The following is a 27,570-nucleotide window of genomic DNA, read 5'->3' on the forward strand; positions in this document are numbered from 1 at the left end:
GAGAGAGAGAGAGAGAGAGAGAGAGAGAGAGAGAGAGAGAGAGAGAGAGAGAGAGAGAGAGAGAGAGAGAGAGAGAGAGAGAGAGAGAGAGAGAGAGAGAGAGAGAGAGAGAGAGAGAGAGAGAGAGAGAGAGAGAGAGAGAGAGAGAGAGAGAGAGAGAGAGAGAGAGAATATTTCCCTATAATTGCAAACCTTCACTTCATAAAAAAAAATGCCTTACTCTTCTGAGATTCAATTAAAGGATTTGTGAAAGTCAGTAACAATTTAAGTCTACAAAATTGAAAATCTGAGACATTCTCAGCTTCACATACTTAACGAAACTCAATACTATAATACCTAATTTTACAAGAAAATTCTTCAAAGAAAATACAGTACTTGACACATTGCAAAGAAAAATAGTAATTTTCCTGATGCTCATCTGGCACTGCATGAAACTATTACAACTTGAAATATCTATGTTTGTCACACTCTGAGAGCCATGAAGTACATTTGTGCATATGTACGTTTATTATATTGATGTGTGTGTTAGGGCCAAAGATAGCAGGACAGGCCCAAGAAAGGAAAGCTAAAGGCAAATGTAGCTAAATTTTGGAAATTCAGAAACCATGCATGACACAATAGTCCCTGACATTCGTCTCTTGCCCTTTGGCATTCTCGTATCATTTATGTATTTAATCTATGTACCTAGATAAATCCTTTCACCAGCTTATAAGCAAATCTTAGTAATAGTAGCAGTGATAGCAATAATGATAATAAATAAAGGCAGTATATGCTTGTAAAATCATAACTTTTATACAATACAAATATGTAACATTTGATCATTAAAGATAAAAGGAAATATCCACTCAGCAGTTCTTCTATTGGGGAATATAAAAGTAGCCAGGATGACTGCCACCTATACTGAACAGAAGTGTTTCATGTTCTGTTCAACAGAACAGGCACACAGTCGTATCCTTTACTCAAACATCACATACATGGAATCCTGCAGCAGATATTTGAATGAAATAGATGTTCCTTTTATTCATCTACTGCCAGTGAGAGGATCTATCTATTCACATTTGTGTGTGTGTGTGTGTGTGTGTGTGTGTGTGTGTGTGTGTGTGTGTGTGTGTGTGAGAGAGAGAGAGAGAGAGAGAGAGAGAGAGAGAGAGAGAGAGAGAGAGAGAGAGAGAGAGAGAGAGAGAGAGAGAGAGAGAGAGAGAGAGAGAGAGAGAGAGAGAGAGAGAGAGAGACTTGGGTATTGTAAAAATGACTAAGGAGAAAATACTTTCACTGTAAAATTTGATAGTTTATGCAAAAAAAGACAAAAGTAAAAATAATAAAAATTTAAAAAAGAAAAAATACATGAATAAAAAATAATTGTAATGACCAAAGATAATGTTGAAAGTACAGTATGTCAAGTATACGGGAACAAATAAATATTTTGAAATATCATGTCTCAATATTGATAGATTTTTTTTTAAATCCATTCAAAAAGACTATAGGCAAAAAGAAAAAAAGACTAAATAGGGTTTGTTAACAATCTATAAGTGATTGTATTAACTATACCATGTTAAATTTCTACTTGTTGTATATCATGTATATTTAAGACATTCATATATCTTAAGACATATTAGGCTATATAGTTAAGTCTGGATAAGAATGCCATTCTCAATATTTTATACAGTGAGAGCAGGAGTTGAATAATTTTTACCTCCAGCATTAATGCAGTCACTTTGCTATCATAGATCTTATGAATGCTGCATTTAAAGAATAATGCAAAACATGCTAAAAGCAAAATGGATTATTTATGATGAACAAGACTGACAAAAAATCAGTTAGGCAAATAATGAGGATCCAAAACAAATTCATAAGTTAGTGTTCTTTTGTTAATTTCATGCACAATGTATCAAAATACTGGAGCAAATAAAGGGAGAGCACTGCAGCATGCATACAGCAAGATGACTACAAATAGCATATATGGCATGTAAGTCTTGTATTCAATATTGTTAACAGCATGAAGGATTACCAATGTACTAGATTATACTGGTTATGTTGATCTTCCATAAATTTGGCCTGAATTCACTCAGCAATCTACAAAATAAGAAGAGCTGCTTGACCCACAGTGAAGCTGCAGATTTCAATCTCTGCACAAGATTCAAAACAGATGAGTAATTTGATATCTTACCTTACACTGGATGTTAACATGACATTCTGTCAATAGTGGGGGATGTATTGACAAGGTCTTGTCAATAGAGTCCATCTCTTTATATTATCATCTTTCAAGTATGTGCATCATATTCTTGAAGATATCAGAAAAGCTCACATGGGGAACTGTAGTTTGTTTAGAAAATACCTTGCAACTATATTTGAACAACATTTATATATTTTTTTTTTTTTGTGAATTTTTGCTAGCTTCCTCAAAATCATCAATTGTATGAATATACTTTTAATGCAAGAATTATTAAAAACAAGTCATAGATAACGAGAAACCATTCAATAATATTGTGTCTCTTTCAGACAGTCCCCATTTTGCATAAAGAACATAGCCAGTGAGTTGAGTCATAGATGATTGTGGTCAAAGACAATTTACTTCAAATGACAAGCTAATCTTTGCGTGGTCATCAAGTATGGTCTGTCTCATCAAGGAAGGTCATTTGCTAATGCTGGGGCTACTTTTTTTCTCGCCTTCCCCCTCTGTCAGCACTGCCTCCTCTGTGATTTCTGTGGTCTGGTGGGGGACGGGTATAATCACCTCTACTGTCATGGCCTCCTCTATCATGACCCCTACCTTCATGACCCCCCCTGCCCTCATGACCTCGACCTCCCCCACCTCTCCCACCTCCCCTCTTTTCAGCACTTGATATGTAATCACTCAAGGTATTACCAGTTCCAGAACGGTCGTTATTGTAGCGGTCACTGCCTCTGCCACCACCTCTCCCTCGACCACCTCGAGGACCTCCACGTCCTCGGCCGCGTCCTCCCATCTCCATGTCACTATTGTAGCCACTGTAATGAAACCAACATTTCCTTACAAAATTAAGATATCAGGCATGAGCAAATCATGTCAACAATTGAAAGGTAGTTATAAATAATGACTAATGAATAATTTCTGAAGTCCACTGTGAGAGAAATACTGGCACTGTTTTCAGTCATATGAATTATATCCTACAAATAAAAATTCTGTTTCTTAAATACTGTAACCTTGCTCTTATCACTGGGCACCAATTATGCTCTATTTTTGTTTTTACAATGTTATCTTTTGTCCAATTTACTCACTTTCAAAACTTCAATCACACTCAACTATCTTAGCTCACAGAAGTAAAGCAAGAGGAACCCATGACCAGCGCATTGGTCAGCAGCCATGCGCTACACTGCTCCCAGCATAGCCAACCTCACCACACCACGTACACCCAATCCTGACCCCTGGGTTTGTGGTGCCCTCCTCACACCACAACGAACTTCTGGCCACATGGGTCCACAACACAACAATAGGGACAGCTGCCCACGACACACACTTCAATCGCCTGGACAACACTACAGCCCAGCCACCAACCATACCCTCTGTCTGGCCCAGGGACTGCTGCCCCTGCCACGGCCCCAGCAGCTTTCAAGATGTGGGCCATGAGTGTGGAGGACTACAGCCTCATCTGCGGTTGGCTCCCACCATTTATTGCATCTTATGCCAGACCCCTATGCAGTGGAGAACTACAGCAATGCATCGATACCTGCCACAACAAGCAGGCCTTCAAGCAGCTCTCCACCTCCATAACTTTGAACATGGTAAGGAGTGTAGTACTTGGCCCCCAGTGCAAGGTGGGGCACGGTGTGACTTCTCATACCAACAACTGTCTTGGGACAGTGTGGATGCATGTGTGCTGAGGTGTCCTGCCTTGGCGGCCAAGTGTTACTTCCAGTGCCCAGAGTGTGATAGGCCGCTCACTGAGTACATGCTATGCAGGAAAGTAGTGATGGGGTTAAGTGACTGCTGCATGAAGGTGGAAGTGTTATGGTGTTCTCCCCTTCTGGATTCAGTGAGTGACATCATGGGCCAGTGTGAGGTCATAAAGGCTACGGAGAAAGTGCAGCCTGGTGGGGCAAATAGCGGCACTGGTGGGCACAGAAACAGTCCCCGCTCTCTCACTCTCACCTCAAATCCCAACCCCACCAAGATGGCAGTGGGGTCTGCCTCCCGCCACCACAGCACCCGCAACATACCCACCAACACAAGAAAGAAGAGCAGTAGTGCCGGAGATGTGGCGACAGCAGCGGCAATGGTGGCCATGGGTCCCCAGCACACAACGCCATGTGCCAGATCTGCAAGCGGAGGGGAAACTTCTGGTGCCACTGCCACTCCCTCAAACCGAGTGGCAAGCCACCAACTTCCAACACCATCATAGTGGGTGGCATGGAAGCAGCAGTGGTGAGGCTGGCCTGCCTCCATCCCCATTCACAGTGTGCTGTTCTGCCTATAGCAGACACCAGAGCACAGGTTTAAATGATGGGCCACTCCCAGTTCAAAAGTTTGAGCATCACCCCACAGCAACTTAGCGCCCCACCCAGGATTGTCAACCACATCACGGGAGGAGGCGTGAAGCTTCTGGGAAGCCTCACATGTAAGGCAATGGCAGGGACAGCCACCACCTCTGAGTTTGTGTAAATAGTGGAGGGAGGGCAATGTCTGTACTTTTCATTCAGGGCCTGCAAGGCACTGGGGTTAGTTCCCCAGGACTTCCCACACCCAGTAGTGCATGTAGGGATCACTGACAACCTGGAAAAAGCCCCCACTCACCCAGTGATGCTATCCTATGAGTTGGTGGAAAAAAAACAAGGAGCGCTTTGAGGAATGGTTTCTAACGGATGGAAACTAGTTCTTTGTGGCATTTGGCACCTCACCACTGCAGAGAGAAATTACAGCACCCTTTGCTATTGCATGGTGTCTCAAAAAAGCCTGCTTGTTCCTCCTGAGCTGGAAGAACTTAACCATCATTATGGACTATAAGACCCTCATGAAGATCTTCAGGGACAAGGAGTTGAAGGACATTAACAAACACTGCATCCTCAACCTGAAGGAGAAGATGCTCATGTACAACTTCTGCATCAGGAACGTCAAGGTAAGACTAAGTGTAACATGGATGCCTTCTTCCGCAATCCCTCCTTAGTGGGCGCACCAGAAGTCTGATGATGCTGTTGACAAACCAGTTTGCACTCCTATGGTAGCCGTGGCAGCAGATGACGGTGGACGCACAGTGGAGCTGCGTGAGGTGGAAGAGGACGCGCTCAAAGACAAGGTACAGGGGATCCTCGTGATTCGACTGTTTGCAGTTCGAATTATCGCCAATTCGAACTCAGATAATTAATACCAAATCCTTAAGGTTCAACCGACTGACTCGCCAATTCGACATTCATATCTCACGCGCCACCCACCCGGTCAAATCCGCCCCTAGTCCAAATTCAATGTCAGCCTGCCAGGAGGAAGTTAGTGTAAACCGACACTATCCTGTGCCAAGGCTGCCACTCATAGGGGAAATCCCCTACAGTAAGCAATTTTAGCCTAATGTAGGGGGTAGGGGATGCCTACAGGAAAAATAGCAATTTCCAAGGGTAACTAGAGAGTTTATTGACAATATGTAGGGGAGTTTATTTATTTTTTTTTTTCAAAACACTAAATATTTGTCTGGATACCCATTACAGTTTATGAAATATGGATTGTGTATGTATGTATGTATGTATGTGTGTGTATATATATATATATATATATATATATATATATATATATATATATATATATATATATATATATATATATATATATATATATATATATATATATATATATATATATATATATATATATATATATATATATATATATATATATATATATATATATATATATATATATATATATATATATATACAGGCAACCCCGTTTAACGAAGGGGTTACATTCCTAAAAAACACTTCGTTAAGCGAAACTTCGTTAAGCGAACCGATTATAAAAGTTTAACCCCTGATTTGAACTTCCATTGAGAGTAAGCAAAGTGAGAGTGCATCATAGTACAGTAAAAGGTTTAATGAAAGTAAAAATTATGAGGTTAAACATTTAGGTAGTTTAATTTATGCCATTATAATGTACACTAATGTATGTATGTACGTAACTTTATTACGTTGATGATCTTAACTTTATGAAGGGAGGGAGAGTGAAACGGGAAATACACTAACCGGCAACCTGTGGAATGTAAACAAAGTGCGCATCATGGTACTGCATACAAAACTTATGTACCACATTTCCACAAGGCTTTCCATTTTATCCATTGTAGAGTCACGAGTTCTGGTGGTTCTTTTAGCTCTCAAGGAAGATGAGGTCTCACTAGCCTTCTTAATAGAGTCTCTTGACTTGAAAATAGTAGACAGTAGATGGAGTCAAGCCATGGTGGGAAGCAATGTTATTAGTTTTCTGGCCTTTCTCTTGTCTGTGAATAATACCCAGCTTCACTTCGAGAGTAAGACACTTCCTGGTCTTCTTAGGAACGTTAGGCCACATTGCAGGGCGTTTTGGTGGTAAGTTGAACTAAGGAAGATGAGCTGCTGGTGACGCTGTTATGTTTTGACTGGGCAGTGAGTGGTGCGTGTGATCTTGATCTTGATCTTGATGCTACAGGTGACAGAATTTCTTCTGAGTCAGGCCTTTGTATCGGCAGAGCCTGTGTTGTCCACGAGAGGCTTGATCTTGATCTTTATTCTACAGGTGTCTCAGGATTTCTCCTGAGGCAGGCCTTAGTACCAGCAGCTCCTGATGTATTCAAAAGCCTGTCAGCTTCCATGATACAGTGGGACTTTCAAATTTGGAAAAAATTACCTGGATAAAACTTCGTTAAAGCGAGTTTGGTGTTCGTTAAACGAGTAGATGGTAGTAAAATGAAACCTTCGTTATAGCGAAATTTCGTTGTGTGAACCTTCGTTAAACGGGGGTTGCCTGTGTATATATATATATATATATATATATATATATATATATATATATATATATATATATATATATATATATATACACACAGTAAGGTCTCGGTTTACGTCAGAGTTACTTTCCTGAAACATGACGTAAGTTGATTTTGTACGTAATTCGAGTTTCCGTACATTTCAAAGCATATTATCGAGTTTTCAACCAATGATTGTTTATGGTCATTTAGGCAAGTTAAAGGTTATATTGCTATATTATTTACAACTATGTAGGAATATGAAACACAAGCTTGTTTTTGTTGTTGATTAGGGCCACGAACGAAGGACTGCAGGTTGCCGAGAGGGTGGACACCTGAGGCCGCCAGGAGGGTGGGCAGGTCGAATGTTGTGACGCCCAGGGCGGACAGCTGGGAGCGTAGTGCAGTGCGGTGGGAGTAGAAGCGTGGGCAGCGGGACAGGAAATGCAATAGGAAAGGGCAATAGGGATCAGCAGACAGGCGCAGACGGTGCAAGTGAGCTGCGAGTGTCGTGTGGCCCAGGCGAAGGCTCCGGAGTTGTTATTGTTGTGATGGGTGTGCGAGCCCTCAAGGTCGTCAACCTCCCCGTTGTCATGGTAACAGGCTTCCCATTTTCTTCTTCCCTCCCTCACACACAGCTGCTGCCTCCCTTCTCATGTCTTTTAATTATGTCCTCTTTTTTCTTGTAGCATAATGGTTTTCCTTTTCTTAGCATCACTGCTGTCACTAAGAAGTTTTCTCTTTGGTGCCATTGAGCAAGATACTAAGAACTTGAGTCAGTAAAAGCAGAAGTAGGATAACACTCTTGCCAGGGGCGATGGTGTGGTGGAACTGAGGCAGGGTGTTATTGTATTCAAGCGTGAGGCGGGCGGTGTGGCGGGCAACCACCAGCAATAACAATAAATCCCGCACTTTACGATTAATAAATTTTTATTTCTTTAATCTTAAATTGCCTTATAGTGGACTGACGTAACTACGAGCTTGACGTAACTCGAGACCGACGTAACCCGGGACTTTACTGTATATGTGTGTGTATATATATATATATATATATATATATATATATATATATATATATATATATATATATATATATTGTGAGGGGGCACCGCCTTATTTCCCCTTTAATTTATTATTTTTTTGCGTGTCGTATGGCAGACCCCAGCACGGGCCTCAGGCTGTTCCGCTGTGTGGCCACCCTCCCCTTTTCTGTTCCCGCCATCTCATTGTGCCTGGCAGAAAACGCCAGTACCGAGCCAGTCTGTAGCCGAGGTAGACACGTTCGCTCTTGGGTTCTTGGCACAGTGTTGAGACGCGTGTTGTTAGGCTGTTCTGGGTGCTCAACAGTCTTGGAGGCTAGAGGAGGCTAGAGAGATGGAAATGATGAGATTGGAGATGGAGAGGGAAAAGACAGATAAAGATAGAGAGTTGGAGTGGGGGAGAATTCGCCATGCTGTAAGTATGCCTGGAGTTATTGGAGGTACAGGAGGAGGAGAACAGAGTATAGAGTGTACTTTAGTTCAAAGTCTCCAGCTAGTTCCTGAGTTTGATGAGGCTAAAGTGGCTGAATGGTTTGTTCGCTTTGAGAGGAAAGCTAAGGAGTTTGCTTGGTCTCGAGAGAGATGGGTAGGCTTGGTCGCGAATAAACTCAAGGGAAAAGCCTTGGAAGTTTATGATAAAATGTCAGCTGATGATCTGGATGATTATGAGGAGTTTAAGGCTGACATCTTGCGGGCATATGAGCTGCGACCAGAAGCCTATCGCTTGCAATTCAGAGGAAAGAGGAAGCGAGCAAGTGACTCCTACCTCAAGTGTGCTCGTTCACTGGAGCAAGTGTTTGAGAGGTGGATTGCAAGCGAGGGTGTTGACTCTCTCGAGGCCCTGAAGGAGTTAGTAGTTATGGAGCAGTTCATTGACATTGCTGATAAGAAGTTGGTACCTCTGTTGAGGGAGAAGAGGTTTAGGACTTTGAAGGAGGTTGCTACGTGGGCTGATGATTATGTGTTGGTCCACCGTCCTGTACAGCAGCCTGGGAGTTGGAATCATAAGGAAGGTGGTCCTTGGGGAAGCCCAGGGAGTGGTGGCAGTTCTTCCTTGGGCTCTTCAGGCCATTTTAGATGATATACTGGATTTGGCAGTAAGATGGGTTTGGGAAAGCCCCAGGCCCCCACCCCTCCTCCTTCTGCGAAGGATGGGGCGGCTGGGAAGGCGGCCCCCAAAACACTCAAAACATAATTACCAGCCCACGTGTTATCACTGCCGAGCAAAAGGGCATTTTAAGTTCAACTGCCCAAAGTTAGTAACAACTGAAACTCCCAAGTCCTCACAGAAGCCAGTTGCCTTGCTGGTGTGGCCAGACAAAGTTTGTAATGATGAGTTGACTGCTCCTTCAGGCTTTAGAGTTGAGAAGGCATGGCATGTGCCTGAGTTGTCTTTGGAAGAGGGAGAGCAGGTTGGCCCACCTGTCCTTCCCCCTGTTGCCATGCCCACATTTACTAAGAATAATGAGCTGGACTGGTGCCATCCTTTCCTGTGTGGAGGCACTGTTGAGATTGACGGCACAAAGTATCCCGTCACTGTATTGCGTGATACGGGTGCACAGCAGTCAGTGTCCCGTAATGTCACTGGAAAGGTGACATCTAGCCAGGCAGTGTTGTGTCATGGACTTAACAATGTGGAGAAGTTTGTGACGGCTGAGGTGACGCTGTCATGTCCCCTTGTCACCACTACAGCTCAGGTAGCAGTGGCAGACGAATTGCCAGTAGCAGGAGTGGACTTCCTGCTTGGGAATGATTTGGCTGATGGTCGTGTATGGATCCCAACCTCTGATGAGGATGAGGTTGCTGAAGAGTCTGGGCCAGTGGTGCAAGACTCTGTGAATGTTGTTACCCGCTCTCAGGCCCGTCGGGCTGAGAGAGAGCCTGTTACTACCCAGGAGGCTGCTAGCAGCCAGGTGGGATTGACTCCAGATGGGAGTAGCAGTGCTGATGTGGTGGAGCCAGTGTTGGGCTCACCATTGAGTTCAGGTGTAGAGGCTGACGGTGACGGCGTGGAGTCACCTGTTAATACACCAGACTCGACTTTGGGAGTTGTTGCTGAGAGTGAGGACGGAGTGTTGGGTGTAGCTGAGTTGTTTGATGGTTATCCTCACTCTGCAGAGCACTCCGGAGGAGCACTCGTGCTGAGTTGCTTCCTGGTGTGGAGGCTGAGGGCTCTGATGTTCAGCACAGGCCCCAGCCTGATGAGTCAGGCAGTTTGTTGGAAGTTGGCACCCAGGGTGGGAGACTTCCAGTTCTGCAGGGAGTTGGAAGTTTTTCCCCTGTGGAGCATAGTGAAGGCAGGGAGCGAGCTGTTCCCTTGCCTAGTGACTGCCTGGCTGGTGAAGATCCTTCTGAGGACTCACCGAATTACATGGCAGGAGCGGAGCAGGCTGGGCCAGCTCTCCATCCTCGATGCCGTGTGGGAAGTAGGGTTGCAGCGTTGCCTCAACCCCATGACCCTATAGTTCCCCTTTCTCTTACCCAGCTAGAACCTGCAGACCTCATTCGTAAGCAGCAGGAGGACCCGGCGTTGGCCTCCTTCTTTGCTCAAGTGGGTGAGGGAAGTAAGGAGTTGGAGGGCAGAGAGGAGTTTGTTCTACACCAAGGGGTGTTGTGTCGGAGACGGCAGGAGAGTGACGGTGGTGAGTTACTGCAAGTAGTTGTGCAGCATAAGCTGCGGAAGGAACTTGTGCTGTTGGCACATGGCTGGACACCTGGGCATCCGGAAGACCAACGCTCACCTGCGTCACAATCTTTGGTGGCCCAGCATGCCTGGAGAAGTAGCCACAATTCTTAAGTGCTGCCACACTTGTCAATTGGTGGGCAAGCCTAATCAGACCTCCTGTGGCACCACTCCACCCCATCCCTGCTGTTGATCCTCCATTTACGAGGGTTTTGATTGATATAGTAGGTCCTCTGCCTACTACCAGGGCTGGTCACAAGTATTTGTTGACCATAATGGATGTTACCACTCAGTACCCTGAAGCAATTCCCCTGAGAAGCACTCACTCTAAGGTGGTGCTGAAGGCTTTGCCGACCTTCTTTACACACTTTGGATTGCCAGCCGAGCTGCAGTCCGATCAGGGGGACCAACTTTACTTCAAAGTTGTTTAAAGATACAATGACTGTGTGGGGTATCAAGCACATTGTGTCCAGTGCTTATCATCTGCAGTCTCAGAGACCCCTGGAGAGACATCATCAAACCCTTAACCCCTTCAATACGGTGACGCCTATGTAGGCGTCATGAAGCCCCAGTAGCATATACGGTGACGCCTACATAGGCGTCATATTTCTTTTCTGAGCTTTCTTCAGTTCAGTTGTCCCGTATAATGTGTTGGATACCAACTATACATGCCGTATGCTGTCCTTGAAATCCTAGTGCTCCTCCCACCATCCTTGTCTCCACCAATCACTAAAGATAAGCTACATGCATCCCGCCTTGTGTCTAAAATTCCCCAATGGCATAGACTGTTTCTCTCTCTCTCTCTCTCTCTCTCTCTCTCTCTCTCTCTCTCTCTCTCTCTCTCTCTCTCCTCTCTCCCTCTCGAAGATAAGTTACATGCATCCCGCCTTGTAACATTCGTGGCACACACACACACACACACACACACGGCCCGGTAGCTCAGTGGTTAGGCGCTGGCTTCACAAGCCAGAGGACCGGGGTTCGATTCCCGGCCGGGTGGAGATATTTGGGTGTGTCTCCTTTCACGTGCAGCCCCTGTTCACCTAGCAGTGAGTAGTGCAGGATGTAAATCGAGGAGTTGTGACCTTGTTGTCCCGTGTGTGGTGTGTGCCTGGTCTCAGGCCTATCCGAAGATCGGAAATAATGAGCTCTGAGCTCGTTCCGTAGGGTAACGTCTGGCTGTCTCGTCAGAGACTGCAGCAGATCAAACAGTGAATTACACACACACACACACACACACACACAAATACAAAAACAACAAATTTTCTAATATCTCTCTCTCTCTCTCTCTCTCTCTCTCTCTCTCTCTCTCTCTCTCTCTCTCTCTCTCTCTCTCTCTCTCTCTCTTGTTTCCCTCCTTCCCTCCCCCTCTTCCCCTTGAAAGATAAAGCTACATGCGTCCCACTTGTGTCTAAAATATTTGCAAATGTCACTCTCTCTCTCTCTCTCTCTCTCTCTCTCTCTCTCTCTTTTTCTCCGAAGAGAGAAGCATCCACTTTCCTCGCCGAAGGCGATATAGTAACTAAAAAATAGCAGCATAATACACAAAGACGACAAGTATGACAAGCTTGCACGAGTTTCCCACGCTCGAGCGCACGGCACTATCACCCGTATATCATACAGGCGGGCTTTTTTAACATCCGGCGCAAAGGGGTTAAGACCATGCTCAAGAGCTTTTGCATCGAGAAAGATAAGGATTGGGACGAGGGTCTCCTATGTCTTATTTGCGGTGAGAGAAGCGCCCACTGAGTCCCTGGGTTTCTCACCCAATCAACTAGTGTTTGGACACCGAGTGCATGGGCCGCTCGACGTAGTTCGGGAGGCTTGGTGTCAGCCGTCGCCTGAGCGCCCTGTCTCACTGCTTAAAAGCCTCATGAGCAGTCGAGAGAGATTGGATAAGGCATTAGAGGTGGCGCAGATCCACCTGTGTAAGACCCAGCAGTCTATGAAGGGGTATTATGACCGCAGGGCCGACTCGGAGTTTTGTCCCTGGAGATGAAGTGCTTGTGTTGTTACCACTTCAGGGCCAGCCACTTGCTGCCTGCTATAGTGGTCCCTATGTTATAGAAAAGAAGGTGGGTGACCTCGACTACCTGCCGTGCAAGAGGCATCTTCAGTTTGATTTTTCTGCCGGGAAGGAGAGGCACCAAAAGTTGTTGGGCCTGAACCTGTCGTTCCTACGGGGCAGTGCGAACGGAATAGCTTCCATCTCTTGAAGGAGAAGGTTGAGCACTTAGAAAGGGATCAGCAAGATGAGTTGCTTCGGCAGCTGAGGAAGTACTCTTCTGTGTTCAGCAGTGTTCCGGGCAGGACTCAGCTGATAGAACATGATATTGATGTTGGGGACACAGAGCCTGTCAAACTGCCCCCATACCAAGTAAATCCTGTGAAGCAAGAATTGGTGGAGAAGGAGTTGGAGTATATGCTTGAGCATGGGCTCATTACTCGGACTTACAGTCAATGGAGTTCCCCAATCACCCTGCAGCCTAAGCCTGATGGCAAGGTCAGGTTTTGTATTAACTCGCTGGAGTCTTCTACTCCAGGAGTACAATATCATTGTCAGACATATAAAAAGAGCAGACAACATTGTGGCAGATTGTCTGTCCCGGGGCCATTCCCTTTAATCAGTTCCCTGCTTTAAAAAAATTTTGTAAATGTTTTGTTTCCAAAATTTTTTCTTTTAAGTGGGGGCGTGTGAGGGGCACCACCTTATTTCCCCTTTAATTTATTGTTTTTTTGTGTGTCGTATGGCGGACCCCAGCACGGGCCTCAGGCTGTTCCGCTGTGTGGCCACCCTCCCCCTTTTCTGTTCCCGCCATCTCATTGTGCCTGGCAGAAAACGCCAGTACCGAGCCAGTCTTTAGCCGAGGTGACACGTTCGCTCTTGGATTCTTGGCACAGTGTTGAGACGCATGTTGCTAGGCTGTTCTGGGTGCTCAACAGTCTTGGTCTGGGAGTTGTGCCCTCCTTTTGGAGTAGCTGGTTTGCTGCCTTTTTTTTTTTTTTTTTTTTTTTTTTTTTTTTTCCCCCGGTAAGGCCTATATCGCCTGTAGGCACACTTGAAGAGTGTATGGGAAGTGCTGTTCAGCTTCCGCCCATTAGTGGCGCAGGCAATTTTATTTATAGTGGTACCCATGTTAGGGCCCATATCACCGCCCAAGCTCATCTTGAGTGTAACCACCTAGAACTTGGGTATCATGGTGATATGTAGGTAACTTTAAACCACTCGACAAATAGCAAAGTGTTTTAAGGCTGTACATGGTGGGATTCGAACCTACGCGTGGACATCTGCCTGATACCACGCTCACCACCTTATCCACTATGCCACCGCCTCCCTGGTTTGGCCGTGACGGTGTGGAGCAACGGGTTTGTTGTTCCAGGGGAAAGTGTAGCTGGTTTGGCTGTATTCCCCGTGTTTTTGTGTTTGTCCCCTCTTGTTGAGTGGCGACACGGAGGGATGCAGTATTGTCTCGTCCCGATTGTTGTTTTTTAGATGGCCGTGGTCACCAGTGTGGTTTGGTGGGCGGCTGTGTGCCACCACCATCGCTTTGTGTAGTTTCTGTAGTATATTGAGTATAGTGGCCTTAGCCACACACACTGGTTGTCTGGTGGGAAGCTTCATGCTGTCTCCCAGTCGGCGTGCAGTAATCGTCTGTACGACCTGTTAGCTACGAGTATCTTGACTCCGTGCGTGGCTGGTTGTCACCCGGAGTTGGTAGCTGGGCTTGTGTATACCACCAGATGTGGAATATACATCGTGTCTTGTAGTAAGCCGTAGGCATGGGGAGTCAGTCTTGACAGGTGCTGGCAAGCATCTGTTGCATTAAGTAATATAGTAATATACACTGCACGTCTTGTCCCAGTCTGTAGGCACTTATAGTCGGAGAACAAGACGTGTGGAGAAGCATTAATACTCCCGTAGAGAAGTGGGTGGAATTGTCCTTGTGGGTGGTTTTCTCTACGGAGTATTAAGGCTTCGCCCATAACACATAACTTATATACCATCTATAAATTCTACTTGGTTTGGTACAGGAGGAGGAGTTGCTAAGGAGATTCCCTAGCAGTGGGGGAAGTTATACACTGCTGGCAACCTCTATTTCTGTAGTATTATTTGTCTACTACTAAGGGCTGGGTGTGCAAGGCTAAGGGAAGGGATTGGTACATGCTGGCGTCACTACCAAATCCTCAGTAGGCACGAGTGATAACAGAGTATCTCGTCGCCTCTCAGAGCAGCTGTGATGCCGTGAGGGAACAGCAGTCTATCAGAGTTTGCACATTTTCAGCAGAAAGAACCTGAGTGTTGTGGCTGCTGTGAAATATAGTGTTGGGGACCCTGTGGAGCGTCATACTCCCCAGTGAGCAGCAGTTAACCGTAACAATATATATATATATATATATATATATATATATATATATATATATATATATATATATATATATATATATATATATATATGTATATAGTATATATATATGACGCAACATGTGGGAGAATGGTGCAATGCGGCGAGGTGCTCCATTAGGACGAGTGTCGATCGCTTATTCCCGCGTACATCATCCTGTCTGGCACGAAAATATACCAAAGAAAAGTTCATTTTTCGATACCAGAAAGTTTTTTCTATTTCTTTAGCAGTAAAAGAATAAAACTGGAAAAAGTATAAATACGTTTGTTTTCACACAATAATACATATATATATATCTGACATACGAATACCCAGACTTAAGGGAGATTCAAGATTTATTTATTTAATTTAGGGAGATTTACGATTTTGAGATTACTATCTCCAAAATCTTCAGACCCTAAATTACCAGATGGTATAGTTAATTTTTTGATAATCAAATACCCTTCCCATCACGAAGCCATTTTTAAATGTCTTGTGTGGTTTTCATAGCCTGACTCACGCCCTACACAGTACATGGCCAGGAGTCAAGTAGGGAGGTGTGTCATTTAGCTCTCTAATTTTTGCTTGACAGGTATAAGTTGACGAGAATTAGAATGAGAAACATCGGAAGAGAAGACAACTAAAAACAAACAAACAAATGTATTGTTGGGAGACAGCTGGACTTTCAATTCTGGCCTCCCCTCTCCCCTCCATCATTCGTGTTATCTCCCCCTCCAAGACCCTGCCTCACCCCATGCCTCACTGCCAGGCTTCTCCACCATTTCTCTATATCATAAGACTGTTATGATCTTTTCAAACACTTTTTTTTTTTTACTGCCTTCATCATCACAACTTTACATCACATAGCTCTCACAATAACACCATTATAAAAAATTATGTTGAGACAGGTAGAAAACTGTACCAGACAAGCAATAAATACTTCACTATCATTATCTTACTTCAACACACTAATAATGACCAGATAGTGTCCAGTTCAGCAGTGAAACAGAAGATTGCCATAACTCTGCTGATGGTACCTTCCCAACCCTCACATTTTCTAGAGAAGCAGGTATCTGATATGTTATCAGGAAGTCATTATTGTATACACATTCATTTAATGTGCTTTCATTCATTGTTTTCTTACCCATTTGGGTTATGTACATGTTTTTTCTAAATTTATAAGGGGTTGGGAGAGGAAATTCCGTGTATCCGCCAGGGCCTTGGCTGCTACAATCCGGATACGCGGGCGATTACTGTATATGTATGTACAAAAAGGAATTTTGGGATTAGCGTAGGTGAATATAAGGAAAATGTGCATGAATGGTAGGTGAAAGTAAGAAGAAATGCGCGCAAGTGGTAGGGAGAAATGAAAATTTAGAGTGGCAGCCTTGCAGCTTGTGCGTCGTTGCTTAATTTGCGTCACTCTCACCCCAGCCAGCGTTCCCCAGCCCTAAGAAGCACAACTTCCTGTCTTTCAAAGATAAGCTTGAGCTTATCAGAAAGTGAGGCAGGTGTAGTTCAGTGTTGTTGTACTGCAAATGGGTGTCCCTAGATCAACAGTATCAATAATTAGGAAGAACAGGGAGAAGTACTGCGAGACCGCTGCATCATGCAACTGTACAGCACCATAATGTGTTAAATAAAAAGAAGTTAGATATAAATAAGGTACTGATTTAGTCTAGGTTAGTGTTTTTTAAAAGGTTATAGTGATGATTTGGGGGTTCTAGGCTGGAGGTTGGTCCCTATCCCCCCCTAATTCTTAAGTATCCTATGGGAAAAATTGCTTCATGATTCGAATTAACGCTGATTCGACCAATGAAAAACAGCCCTAACCCCGTCGAATTGCGAGGATCCCCTGTACAGTTGAGCTGCGTGAGGTGGAAGATGAAGCACTCAAAGACAAGGAGTACCACCTGCTGCATGAATGCATCGCTAACAATGGGAGCCGAATAGAAGGACTCTGAGCCAGCCACCCTTAGGCCATACAGGCAACCCCAGCTTAACGAAGATTCACACAACGAAATTTCGCTACAACAAATGTTTCCTTTTACTATCATCTGCTTATTTCACGAACACCAAACTTGCTTTAACGAAATTTTATCCAGGTAATTTTTTCTAAGTTTGAATGCCCCGCCGTATCACGCAATTCGTCAGGCTTTTGAATACACCAGCGCCTCTCGTGGACAACACACGCACTACTCACTCCCCCTAATTCAAAACAATAATAGCGTCAGCAGCAGCTCATCTTCCCTCACTCAACATGCCACCAAAACGCCCTGCAATGTCGCCTAGCGTTGCTAAGAAGACCAGGAAGTCTCTTACTCTCGAAGCGAAGCTGGATATTATTCACAGACACGAGAGGCAAGAAAACTAATAGCATTGCTTGCCACCATGGTTTGATTCCATCTACTGTCTCTACTATTTTCAAGTCAGCAGACTTTATTAACCCCTCCTACTCGGGAACGTCGATAGATGTTCATCACGCAAGACTCGGGGCACGTCAATCGATGTTTGGGCGTTTTTGGCTATATTTTGGCTATTTTCTTCCCGTTTTCTTTGCTTGTGAGTTGGCAACATTCATCGGGAGTAAACATGTGCTATAGGTCAGTGTGTCACCAACTTCCACAATGGATGGTGAAAGCGAAAGTGAATCCACGGTGTCCTATTCCGCTACCTCTCCCGCGAGCCTTCCTTCTGCACCTTGGGTCTCTCGTCATGTTGCGGGGAGACAATTTTTGAATGAGCGTGGTATCGAAAGAGCATTGGAATGAACAGTTTCTACAATAATAGAAAGCAAAGATAGCGATGTTCTTGGCTCCGATACGAATATAGGAGGTTCAACCACTGAGGGGGAGAACATAGGAGGTTCAACCACCGAGGGGGAGGACATTCTACTACCATCACCAGCAACTCCTATTGTATATATTTTATAAATGTTTTGCAAAAATATACAAATTAGATAACTTTGCAAACATTTTGAGTGTGTGTGTGTGTGTGTGTGTGTGTGTGTGTGTGTGTGTGTGTGTGTGTGTGTGTGTGTGTGTGTGTGTGTGTGTGTGTGTGTGTGTGTGTGTGTGTGTGTGTGTGTATTTACCTAATTGTAACATACGGGAAAAGAGCTATGCTCGTGTTGTCCCGTCTCCATATCTATTAATGTCCAGCTTTTTCTTAAAATCATGAATATTCCTTGCGTTGACCACTTCCACGTCTAAACTATTCCATGCTTCCACCCTTCTATGAGGAAGCTATATTTTTCACATCTCTCCTATAAGTGGCCATTTTAGTTTTTCCCATGCCCTCTCGACATTCTTTCATTCCACATACACAGATCTTCCCTATCCATTTTTCCATGCCAATCATCACTCTGTATATTGCTATCAGGTCTCCCCTTTCTCTTCTGTTTTCCAGGGTCGGAAGTTGCATTCTTTTCAGTCTGTCTTCATAAGTCAAATCTCTTAAGTCAGGCACCATTTTTGTTGCAGCCCTCTGTACTTTCTCTAGTTTCCTTATGTGTTTCTTTAAGTTCGGAGCCCACTGTATTGTTGCATATTCAAGCCTCGGTCTTATCATTGCAGTAATTATTTTCTTCATCATTTCTTCATCTAAATATACGAACGCCACTCTTATGTTCCTCAATAAGTTCAATACTTCTCCAATTATTTTGTTTATATGTCTCTCTGGCGATAGGTCATTGGTAATTGTCACCCCAAGGTCTTTTTCTTCATGACTGGTTTTATGTCTTCATTTCCTATCTTGTACATACTCCTGATTCTTCTTTCACTCTTGCCAAACTCTATTTTCTTGCATTTTGTCGTGTTGAACTCCATTTGCCATGTACAGCTCCATTTCCATATTCTGTCCAAGTCTTCCTGGAGTAGTTCGCAATCTTTGTCACATCTCACTTTTCTTAACAATTTTGCATCGTCTGCAAATAGGCTCACATAACTGGACACCCCATCCACCATGTCATTTATGTAGACCGCGAACATTACTGGTGCCAACACTGATCCCTGTGGAACTCCACTCTCCACCAAGCCCCATTCTGATGGTCTGTCCTTAATTATTGTTCTCATTTCTCTTCCTACCAAAAGTCTTCCATCCATTTTAGTAAACTGCCATGCACTCCTCCTACCATTTCAAGTTTCCAGATCAGTCTCCGGTGTGGTACCTTATCAAAGGCCTTTTTTAAATCCAGATATATTCCATCAGCCCAACCATCTCTTTCCTGTATTACATCTATCACCCTCGAATAGTAACATATCAGGTTTGTCGTGCATGAACGCCCTTTTCTAAAACCAAATTGACACTCACAAAGTATGTCATTTTCTCCAAGAAGTCTGTCCATCTATTCTTCACCACCCTCTCACACATCTTAGCTACCACACTTGTAAGTGACACTGGTCTATAGTTCAATGGGTCTCTCTTGTTACCTGATTTATAGATTGGGACAATGTTAGCTCTTTTCCAGTCTTGGGGCACTACACCTTCCCTTAATGAGGCATCAATTACTTCACAAACTTTTTCTGCCAGTTGCTCCCTGCATTCTCTTAAAATCCATCCTGATACCCCATCAGGTCCCACAGCTTTTCTCACTTCTAAACTCCCCATCATATTCTTGATCTCCTCCACAGTTACTTGAAACTCCTTCATAATCCCTTTCTGTTCCATTACCAGTGGTTTGTCAAAAGCAGTCTCCTTTGTGAATACCTTCCGAAAGCATCCATTCATAGCCTCTGCCATTTCCTGGGATCTTCACTGCATACTCCATTTACTTCTAAACTTTCAATACTTTCTCTATTTTTGATGTTGTTGTTCACATGTCTGTAAAAAGCCTTGGTTGGTCTTTACATTTATCAATTATATCCTTTTCTTGTTTCTTTCTTTCTTCTCTTCTAATCAACACATATTCATTTCTTGCTCTTTTGTAACTTTCCCACTGCTTAATCCGTCTTTTCCTTCTCCACCTCTTCCATGCATCCTCTTTTCTTGTTCTAGCCTTTTCACATCTATCGTTAAACCAGTCCTGCTTTCCAACTTCTCTATGTTGTCTTATTGGTACAAATTTTTCTCACCTTCTTTGTATATTTTTATAAATTCCTTCCACTTTTCATTTGCTCCTTAGCACTCTTGAATTTCATCCAATTTGTCTCTTGAAAGAATTTCTTTAGGTTTCCAAAATCTGTCTTGGCATAATTCCATCTTCCCACTTTATATTCTTCATTTCTTCTAGATTTCTCTTCATCTATCACCTTGAACTCCAAAACTGCATGATCACTCTTTGCTAAAGGGCACTCCACCCTCATCTCCTCAATGACCATTGGCTCTGTACTAAAGACCAAGTCCAGTCTTGACGATGCTCCCTCTCCTCCAAACCTAGTATCTTCTTTGACCCACTGAGTTAACACATTTTCCATTGCCAGTGTCAATAGTGTATTTCCCCATGTTGTCTCTGATCCTTCCATTGACCAGTCCTCCCAACACACCTCTTTACAATTAAAATCTCCCATCATTATAGTTCGTGTGTGTGTGTGTGTGTGTGTGTGTGTGTGTGTGTGTGTGTGTGTGTGTGTGTGTGTGTGTGTGTGTGAGAGAGAGAGAGAGAGAGAGAGAGAGAGAGAGAGAGAGAGAGAGAGAGAGAGAGAGAGAGAGAGAGAGAGAGAGAGAGAGAGAGAGAGAGAGAGAGAGAGAGAGAGAGAGAGAGAGAGAGAGAGAGAGAGAGAGAGAGAGAGAGAGAGAGACGCAAGGCCACAGACACCGATTATACCACCTCATTCAACCTGTGATATTTTGGTAACCATAGCATCTAGAGACTTCTGGTTTCTTGCATTGCAAAGAGAAAGAGTTGCTTGTGGGCAGAACACCATTTGTACTCACTCGTTTCTTGAATTTCCAATTGTAATCAGTATGTAAATAGAGGCTATTTTGTGCATTTCTTGCCAAACTTCCCGAGTTAGCGCGAGCAAAAAACCAAACGTCCCCGAGTTTTAGGGGTTAAGAAGGCTGGTGAGACCATATCTTCCATGCAAGCTAAAAGAACCACCTGAACTCGTGACTCTGCAATGGATAAAATGGAAAGCCTTGTGGAAATGTGGTACATAAGTTTTGTATGTGATACAATGACGCACCCTTTGTTTACATTCCACAGGTTGCCAGCTAGCGTCTTTCCCACTCCACTCTCCCTCCCTTCATAAATTTAAGATCAACATTATAAAGTTACTTACATACATACACTAGTGTACAATATAATGACTTAAATTAAACTGCCTAAACGTTTAACTTCAAAAATTTTACTTTCATTAAACCTTTCACTGTACTATGATGCACTCTTGCTTTGTTTACTCACAATGGAAGTTCAAGTCATGGGTTAAACTTGTTGGAATTGGTTCGCTTAACGAAAATTCACTTAACGGACTTTTTTCTAGAACATAACCAGTTCGTTAAGTGGGGGTTGCCTGTATTTCAGGATGCAGCACCATCTGTCTTGCCAGGGGGACATAGTGTTGTACACAAGTGACGAACGCTTCCCACGCCTCATCATACCAACTGCCCTCCACCGCACCGTACTCAGTAACCTCCACACTGGGCACCAGGACAGAGACTACATGCTTTGCAGAGCCAGGCAGTTCATGCATTGACCCAGCATAGACACAGAAATTGAGCAGAAGCGTCATCAGTGCCTGGTGTGTCAGATGCACACCCCATCCCAGCCAGCACAGCCACGCCTGCCCACGCCTCTGCCCCTGTTTCACTTGAAGGGGAACACTTACACAGTCTATGTTGACAAGCTGAAGGACTGCTTTGAGGTGGACCACCTGCCCAGTAGTGCCACCACCTACTGTCTCCTTGCATACTTTCAGTGCTTGTTCATGATGTTCAGGATATCAGAGGTGCTGTTCTGCAATGGAGGCACCAACCTCATCAGCCATAAGGACCAGAAATTCTTCAGCAACTGCAGAGGCAGGGGTCAAATAAGCCAAGACACACCTCCGAGGCAATGTAACGTAGGGAGGCTCCCTGGACATGGACAGCATGGCCAGAGCACTCCTCTAGCAAATAAAAACACCCCAGAAGGACTGTGAGGCATCCCCTGCCCAACTAGTAACTGGCAGGCAAGTGAGGGATACCATTCCAGTGGAAGGGTCTCACTACCTAAGCAACAAGCGGTGAGGCAGGAGGCTGCACCATCAGGAGTGGGCCATGACCCGCACAGCCACCAGAGCCTCACTCTGACACAACTAGTGGGAACACACCCTCACGCCCCTAAACCCGAACAATGGGCCCACATTCAAAACCCTTCAAGCGGACACAGGGAGTGTCTGGGAACTATGGCACTACAGCATTGCCTGCTACGACTGGATGGTAGGAGCAGAGCAACAGTAAGAAACACACGATACATCCACCCACTGTCCTGTCAGTCACCTGAATGGGAGCGGCAGGAGCTGCTTAACCACTCACCACAGGCCTGAGCTGTGTTGGCGTTGCCCTGGCCAACATGCTCGAGGCATCCCCCAAGGCACCTCAACAGGAGTGTGGGAGTCTCATATTATGTGGGAGTCTCATATTATGTACAAGATGTTTTCCCTTGCCGGCATCCCCGGTACACATAAAGGACACGAGAGTTCCCCACCCAGTCTTCCTCATGTTCAGACACCGTCACTCTGGGTTCTTTAATAAAGATGTGTCTGGTGTCTCCTGCAATCACAACAGTTGGATTGGCTTTGAGGCTTGTTATGTCATAAAAGTTAGTTCCAATCTTTCCTTTAATCAGAGCTTTCTTCTTTTGTACTACACAATTATCATGAATACACAAGTAGGTGAAGGCTTTTGTTGAAAAAAATCTAGAAATGTGGAAACAATCCCCACTCGCTCTTCCAGCTGATGGCATATACCATATTTTACAGCTTGCAAGACACTGCATCTTGGAAGATGCACCCTAATATTTGAATAAAATTTCTAAGAAAAAAAAGTCATTCTCATACAAGAACACAATCACCATATACCTGACCACTGAACACAAAAATATAAGCAAGGAGTCTGCAAGACACTATTGTTTCAGCACTCATTACAAATTGCTGGAGCACTCACCACAAATTTACAACTATGTAAATAAAAACACCATAGGTAAATACGTATACACAGTGAAACAGTCCATCTCTTCTTGTTTTAGTGGCGGGCAATGGTATGTATTGGACGTATTGTTTACATTATGGAATCACTTGTCTGATCACCAAAACCGAACGCGTCAGTGCTGCAGTTCGTACTTATCTTATTTTGCAATCGTGCTTCACAGGCTTTATCAATGTGAATATAATTCACAAGTGGAGTTTTGACTCTTGCTTGAACAAGTAAGCCATTTAGATATTCTATTAATAGAGGTATAAAGGCACCTGGCATGTGTGTGCGTTCGTGTGCATGTATGTGCTTGTTACTATGAGACGAGGGAGTGGGCCGTTTTCTCCACATGCTGAGTAGGCTGCAGGAAGGATTATGGTATTGGAAATACTTGTAACAGCTAAGTACTGAGTTTACATCATATAAAAGGCTGAATTAAACAGTACTTAAGCTAACATCATAATGTAATGACTCAATATACAAATCCAGGTCACTATCGGTCAAGTGTCCAAGGTCACTTGAGGTTGGGTGTTGTCTTACAATACAACATTTGTCTTGGAAGACGCACTTGTATTTTTCAGGGTATTTTTTAGGAAAAAAAAAGGTGCGTCTTGTAAGCTGTAAAATACGGTAAACACAACACTGGAGCATGTGTATATTGTGGGGTGGTCTTTTTAATGAACTACATTGTAACTGACCTTAATTTTGCCCAGTATACTGCACATTTAGGGCACTAGATTGAGGTGCATAAAGATAGCAAGTTACCGGTGCCAACCGGCGCTGTTAGCCAGTGCAGTAAGGTGTCAGAAAAGGATGCAGGTAACCAGTTCCTTCCATTCTGTCCATAAGCAACATGGAGAGGCTGTATCTGTCATCAATTCCCATGTATCAGGTACACTAAGATGTCAAGCTCATCATCTGATGATGATTTCATGCTGCAGATAGTGTTCATACAAAACTCAAGAGGAAAAGAAGAGCAATACATGAAATAAACTTAGAGAAGAGTTTGTACAATATCATAACCATTTCAATGATGTGTCAGCACACAGCCTATCAATAATATTCCTGTTAATGTGGGGCTTATTCCATTTATTTCATACTGGTTGTCTCTCTCATATACTTTGGCTATTAAGGAGCTCAACATCCATCCTGCTATCAACTCAGTAGCATACACCAGCAAGAGTTGAGCAGACAAAATTGATCACAGCAAACAGGAAAGCAAGTTGAAGTAGGCTATCAGCACAGACATGCTCAAATCTGCTTCCTCTATGCAAGCTTACACTTTTTTATAAGAGGCTGGGTGGCACAGTTGGTTAAGGTGGCTCATATTCAGGCCTCTGGTCTACATATCAAAACATTTGCTCCCTAATTTTGGCTAACCCTTCTTATCTTTCAGAGAACCAGCACTCTAGTGGGCCTTTTTTAACATTGTGTTGCCCTTGGCTGGCCTTACCTCCTTAAATAAAAGTGGCCCTGGTTCAAATCCTTGCCAAACCAAGTTGCTCGATGAGAGATGTAGCGGTGCCATATGATCTAAGCTGTTGCAGCGCCTAGTGAAATCATTTCCATTTTTTCCAGTCAAAATCCTTTACAATGAAGGTGCTGCTACCATTTTGCCTCTGATATCTTAAGGGTATATGAGAAGATACAGCTGTATCCTATGATAAGCCCATTCCCACATATGCACAAACCACCTTATGCTCACATTATCAGTAAAATATTACAACCTAATAAGTATTCAACTCCAACTACCCTCAAGACTTCTTGCATCTGGCCAAAAACATCCAATACTTTTACTTATTCATCTTTCCCTCCATTATTTCATCACGTCTCTAAAGCTGAAGTCTTCTCTCAAACCTTCGCTAATAACACTACCTTAGATGATTCTGGGCTTGTCCTTACCTCTGCTCCTTCCTCTGACTATTTCATACCTTCAATAAAAATTCTTTGCAATTACGTTTTCCACGCCATAGCTTGCCTAAACCTTCAGAAGGCTTATTGACCTGATGGGGTTCCTCTTATTGTGCTCAAAAACTGTGCCACCAGCTTGCACCTTGCCTGGCCAAACTCTTCTGACTCTTTCTATCACTTACTACCTTTCCTTCTTGCTGAAAGTTTGCTTACATGCAGCCTGTTCCTAAAAAGGCTTACTGTTCTAATCCCTCAAAACTACCACTCTATAACTCTAATATCTTGTCTTTGAATATATCCTCAATAGGAAGATTCTTAAACATGTCACTTCACAATCTTCTATCTGATCACCAGTAGGGCTTCTGTCAAGGTCACTCTACTGGTGATCTTCCTCCTTTCTTTACCAAGTCATAGTCATCCTCTTTTAGAGATTTCGGTGAAACATTTGCTGTTGCCTAAGACATACCAAAAACTTTAGATAAAGACTGACACAAAGCATTGATCTCAAAACTGCCCTCCTACGGTTACTATCCTTCTCTCTGCAACTTTATCTTAAGTTTCCTCTCCGACCGTTCTGTTGCTTCTGTGGTAGACGGCCACTGTTCTTCAACTAAACCTATTAACAGTTGTGTTCCTCAGGGTTCTGGTCTATCATCCACTCTCTTCCCCTTATTCATCAATGATCTAAAGCAAACTTCTTGCGCTATCAACTCTTATGCTGATGATACCACCCTGCACTTCTCCACATCTTTTCAGAGACAATCAATTCTTCAAGAAGTTGACAGTTCCCGCAGGGATGCCACAGAATGCCTGGTTTCTGATCTTTCCAAGATTCAAAGTGTTCAATGCCTCAAAAACTCAATTCCTTCATCTATCAACTCAACATAATCTTCCAGACAACTCTCCCCTCTTCTTTAATGATACTCATCTGTCCTCCACTTCTACACTGAATATCCTCAGTCTGTCCTTTACTTTTAATTTAAACTGGAAACTTCACATCTCATCTCTTGCTAAAACAGCTTCTATGAAGTTAGGCATTCTGAAGTCTCTCCACCAGTTTTTCTCGCCCCTCCAATTGCTAACTCTGTACAAAGGCCTTATCTGCCCATGTATGGGGTAGTTCCACTGACACAATTTAATTAGATATGGTGGAATCAAAAGCTTTCTCTCCATCTTATCAACTCCCCTCCTCTGACTGAATGTCTTCAACCTCTTTCTCACCACCAAAATGTTGCATCTCATGCTATCTTCTATGGCTATTTTCATGTTAACTGCTCTTCTGATCTTGCTAACTGCATGCCTCCTCTCTTCCTGCAACCTTGCTGCACAAGGCTTTCTTCTTCCTCTCACCCATACTCAGTCCAACTCTCTAATGCAGAGGTTCTCAACCTTGGGTTTGAAAATCCCATTACATATTAATACCATTATATATCTATTTGGTTGCAATGTAAATTATATTAGAAGTTTTACCTTTTCTTTTTTTGCCCGGAATGGATGAATCAATTTCCCATTGATTTCAATGGGAAATAAAGATCCTGCTTGCATCGAAATCATCGTCATGGAACAATTAGAGGATGTATCTTGGGTACCATACCACTGTACAGAACATATACAGAATATTTAGCTAGACCAGACAGAATATGAAATCACTCAGTAGCAACTAAAATAATGAATGTAACACCTGCATAAATGTCAATATACAGGCAACCCCCGTTTAACGAAGGGGTTACGTTCCTAAAAACACTTCGTTAAGCGAAACTTTGTTAAGCGAACCGATTATTACAAGTTTAACCCCTGATATGAACTTCCATTGAGAGTAAGCAAAGTGAGAGTGCATCATAGTACAGTAAAAGGTTTAATGAAAGTAAAAATTATGAAGTTAAACATTTAGGTAGTTTAATTTATGCCATTATAATGTACACTAATGTATGTATGTACGTAACTTTATAATGTTGATGATCTTAACTTTATGAAGGGAGGGAGAGTGAAACGGGAAATACACTAACCGGCAACCTGTGGAATGTAAACAAAGTGCGCATCATGGTACTGCATACAAAACTTATGTACCACATTTCCACAAGGCTTTCCATTTTATCCATTGTAGAGTCACGAGTTCTGGTGGTTCTTTTAGCTTGCAAGGAAGATGAGGTCTCACTAGCCTTCTTAATAGAGTCTCTTGACTTGAAAATAGTAGACAGTAGATGGAGTCAAGCCATGGTGGGAAGCAATGTTATTAGTTTTCTGGCCTTTCTCTTGTCTGTGAATAATACCCAGCTTCACTTGAGAGTAAGACACTTCCTGGTCTTCTTAGGAACGTTAGGCCACATTGCAGGGCGTTTTGGTTGTAAGTTGAACTAAGGAAGATGAGCTGCTGGTGACGCTGTTATGTTTTGACTGGGCAGTGAGTGGTGCGTGTGATCTTGATCTTGATCTTGATGCTACAGGTGACACAGAATTTCTTCTGAGTCAGGCCTTTGTATCGG

General features: G+C 43.5%; 1 protein-coding gene across 4 annotated transcripts in view; it reads right to left on the minus strand.

Moving 5' to 3' along the window:
- The window catches only part of LOC123518620 (fragile X mental retardation syndrome-related protein 1-like), a 67,747-nt gene that overhangs the window by 13,903 nt on the left and 26,274 nt on the right, over positions 1–27,570 (minus strand). For 2 of the 4 annotated variants that reach the window (XM_045279522.1, XM_045279523.1), the window contains one exon: positions 2,867–2,988. In XM_045279522.1, coding sequence (XP_045135457.1) covers positions 2,867–2,988 — 122 coding nt within the window. Of the gene's footprint in view, positions 1–2,866; positions 3,001–27,570 lie in introns of all 4 variants that reach the window. The other 2 variants (XM_045279520.1, XM_045279521.1) reach the window with 1 other exon arrangement.

Source organism: Portunus trituberculatus, chromosome 44 (assembly GCF_017591435.1).
Source record: "Portunus trituberculatus isolate SZX2019 chromosome 44, ASM1759143v1, whole genome shotgun sequence".
NCBI lineage: Eukaryota > Metazoa > Arthropoda > Malacostraca > Decapoda > Portunidae > Portunus > Portunus trituberculatus.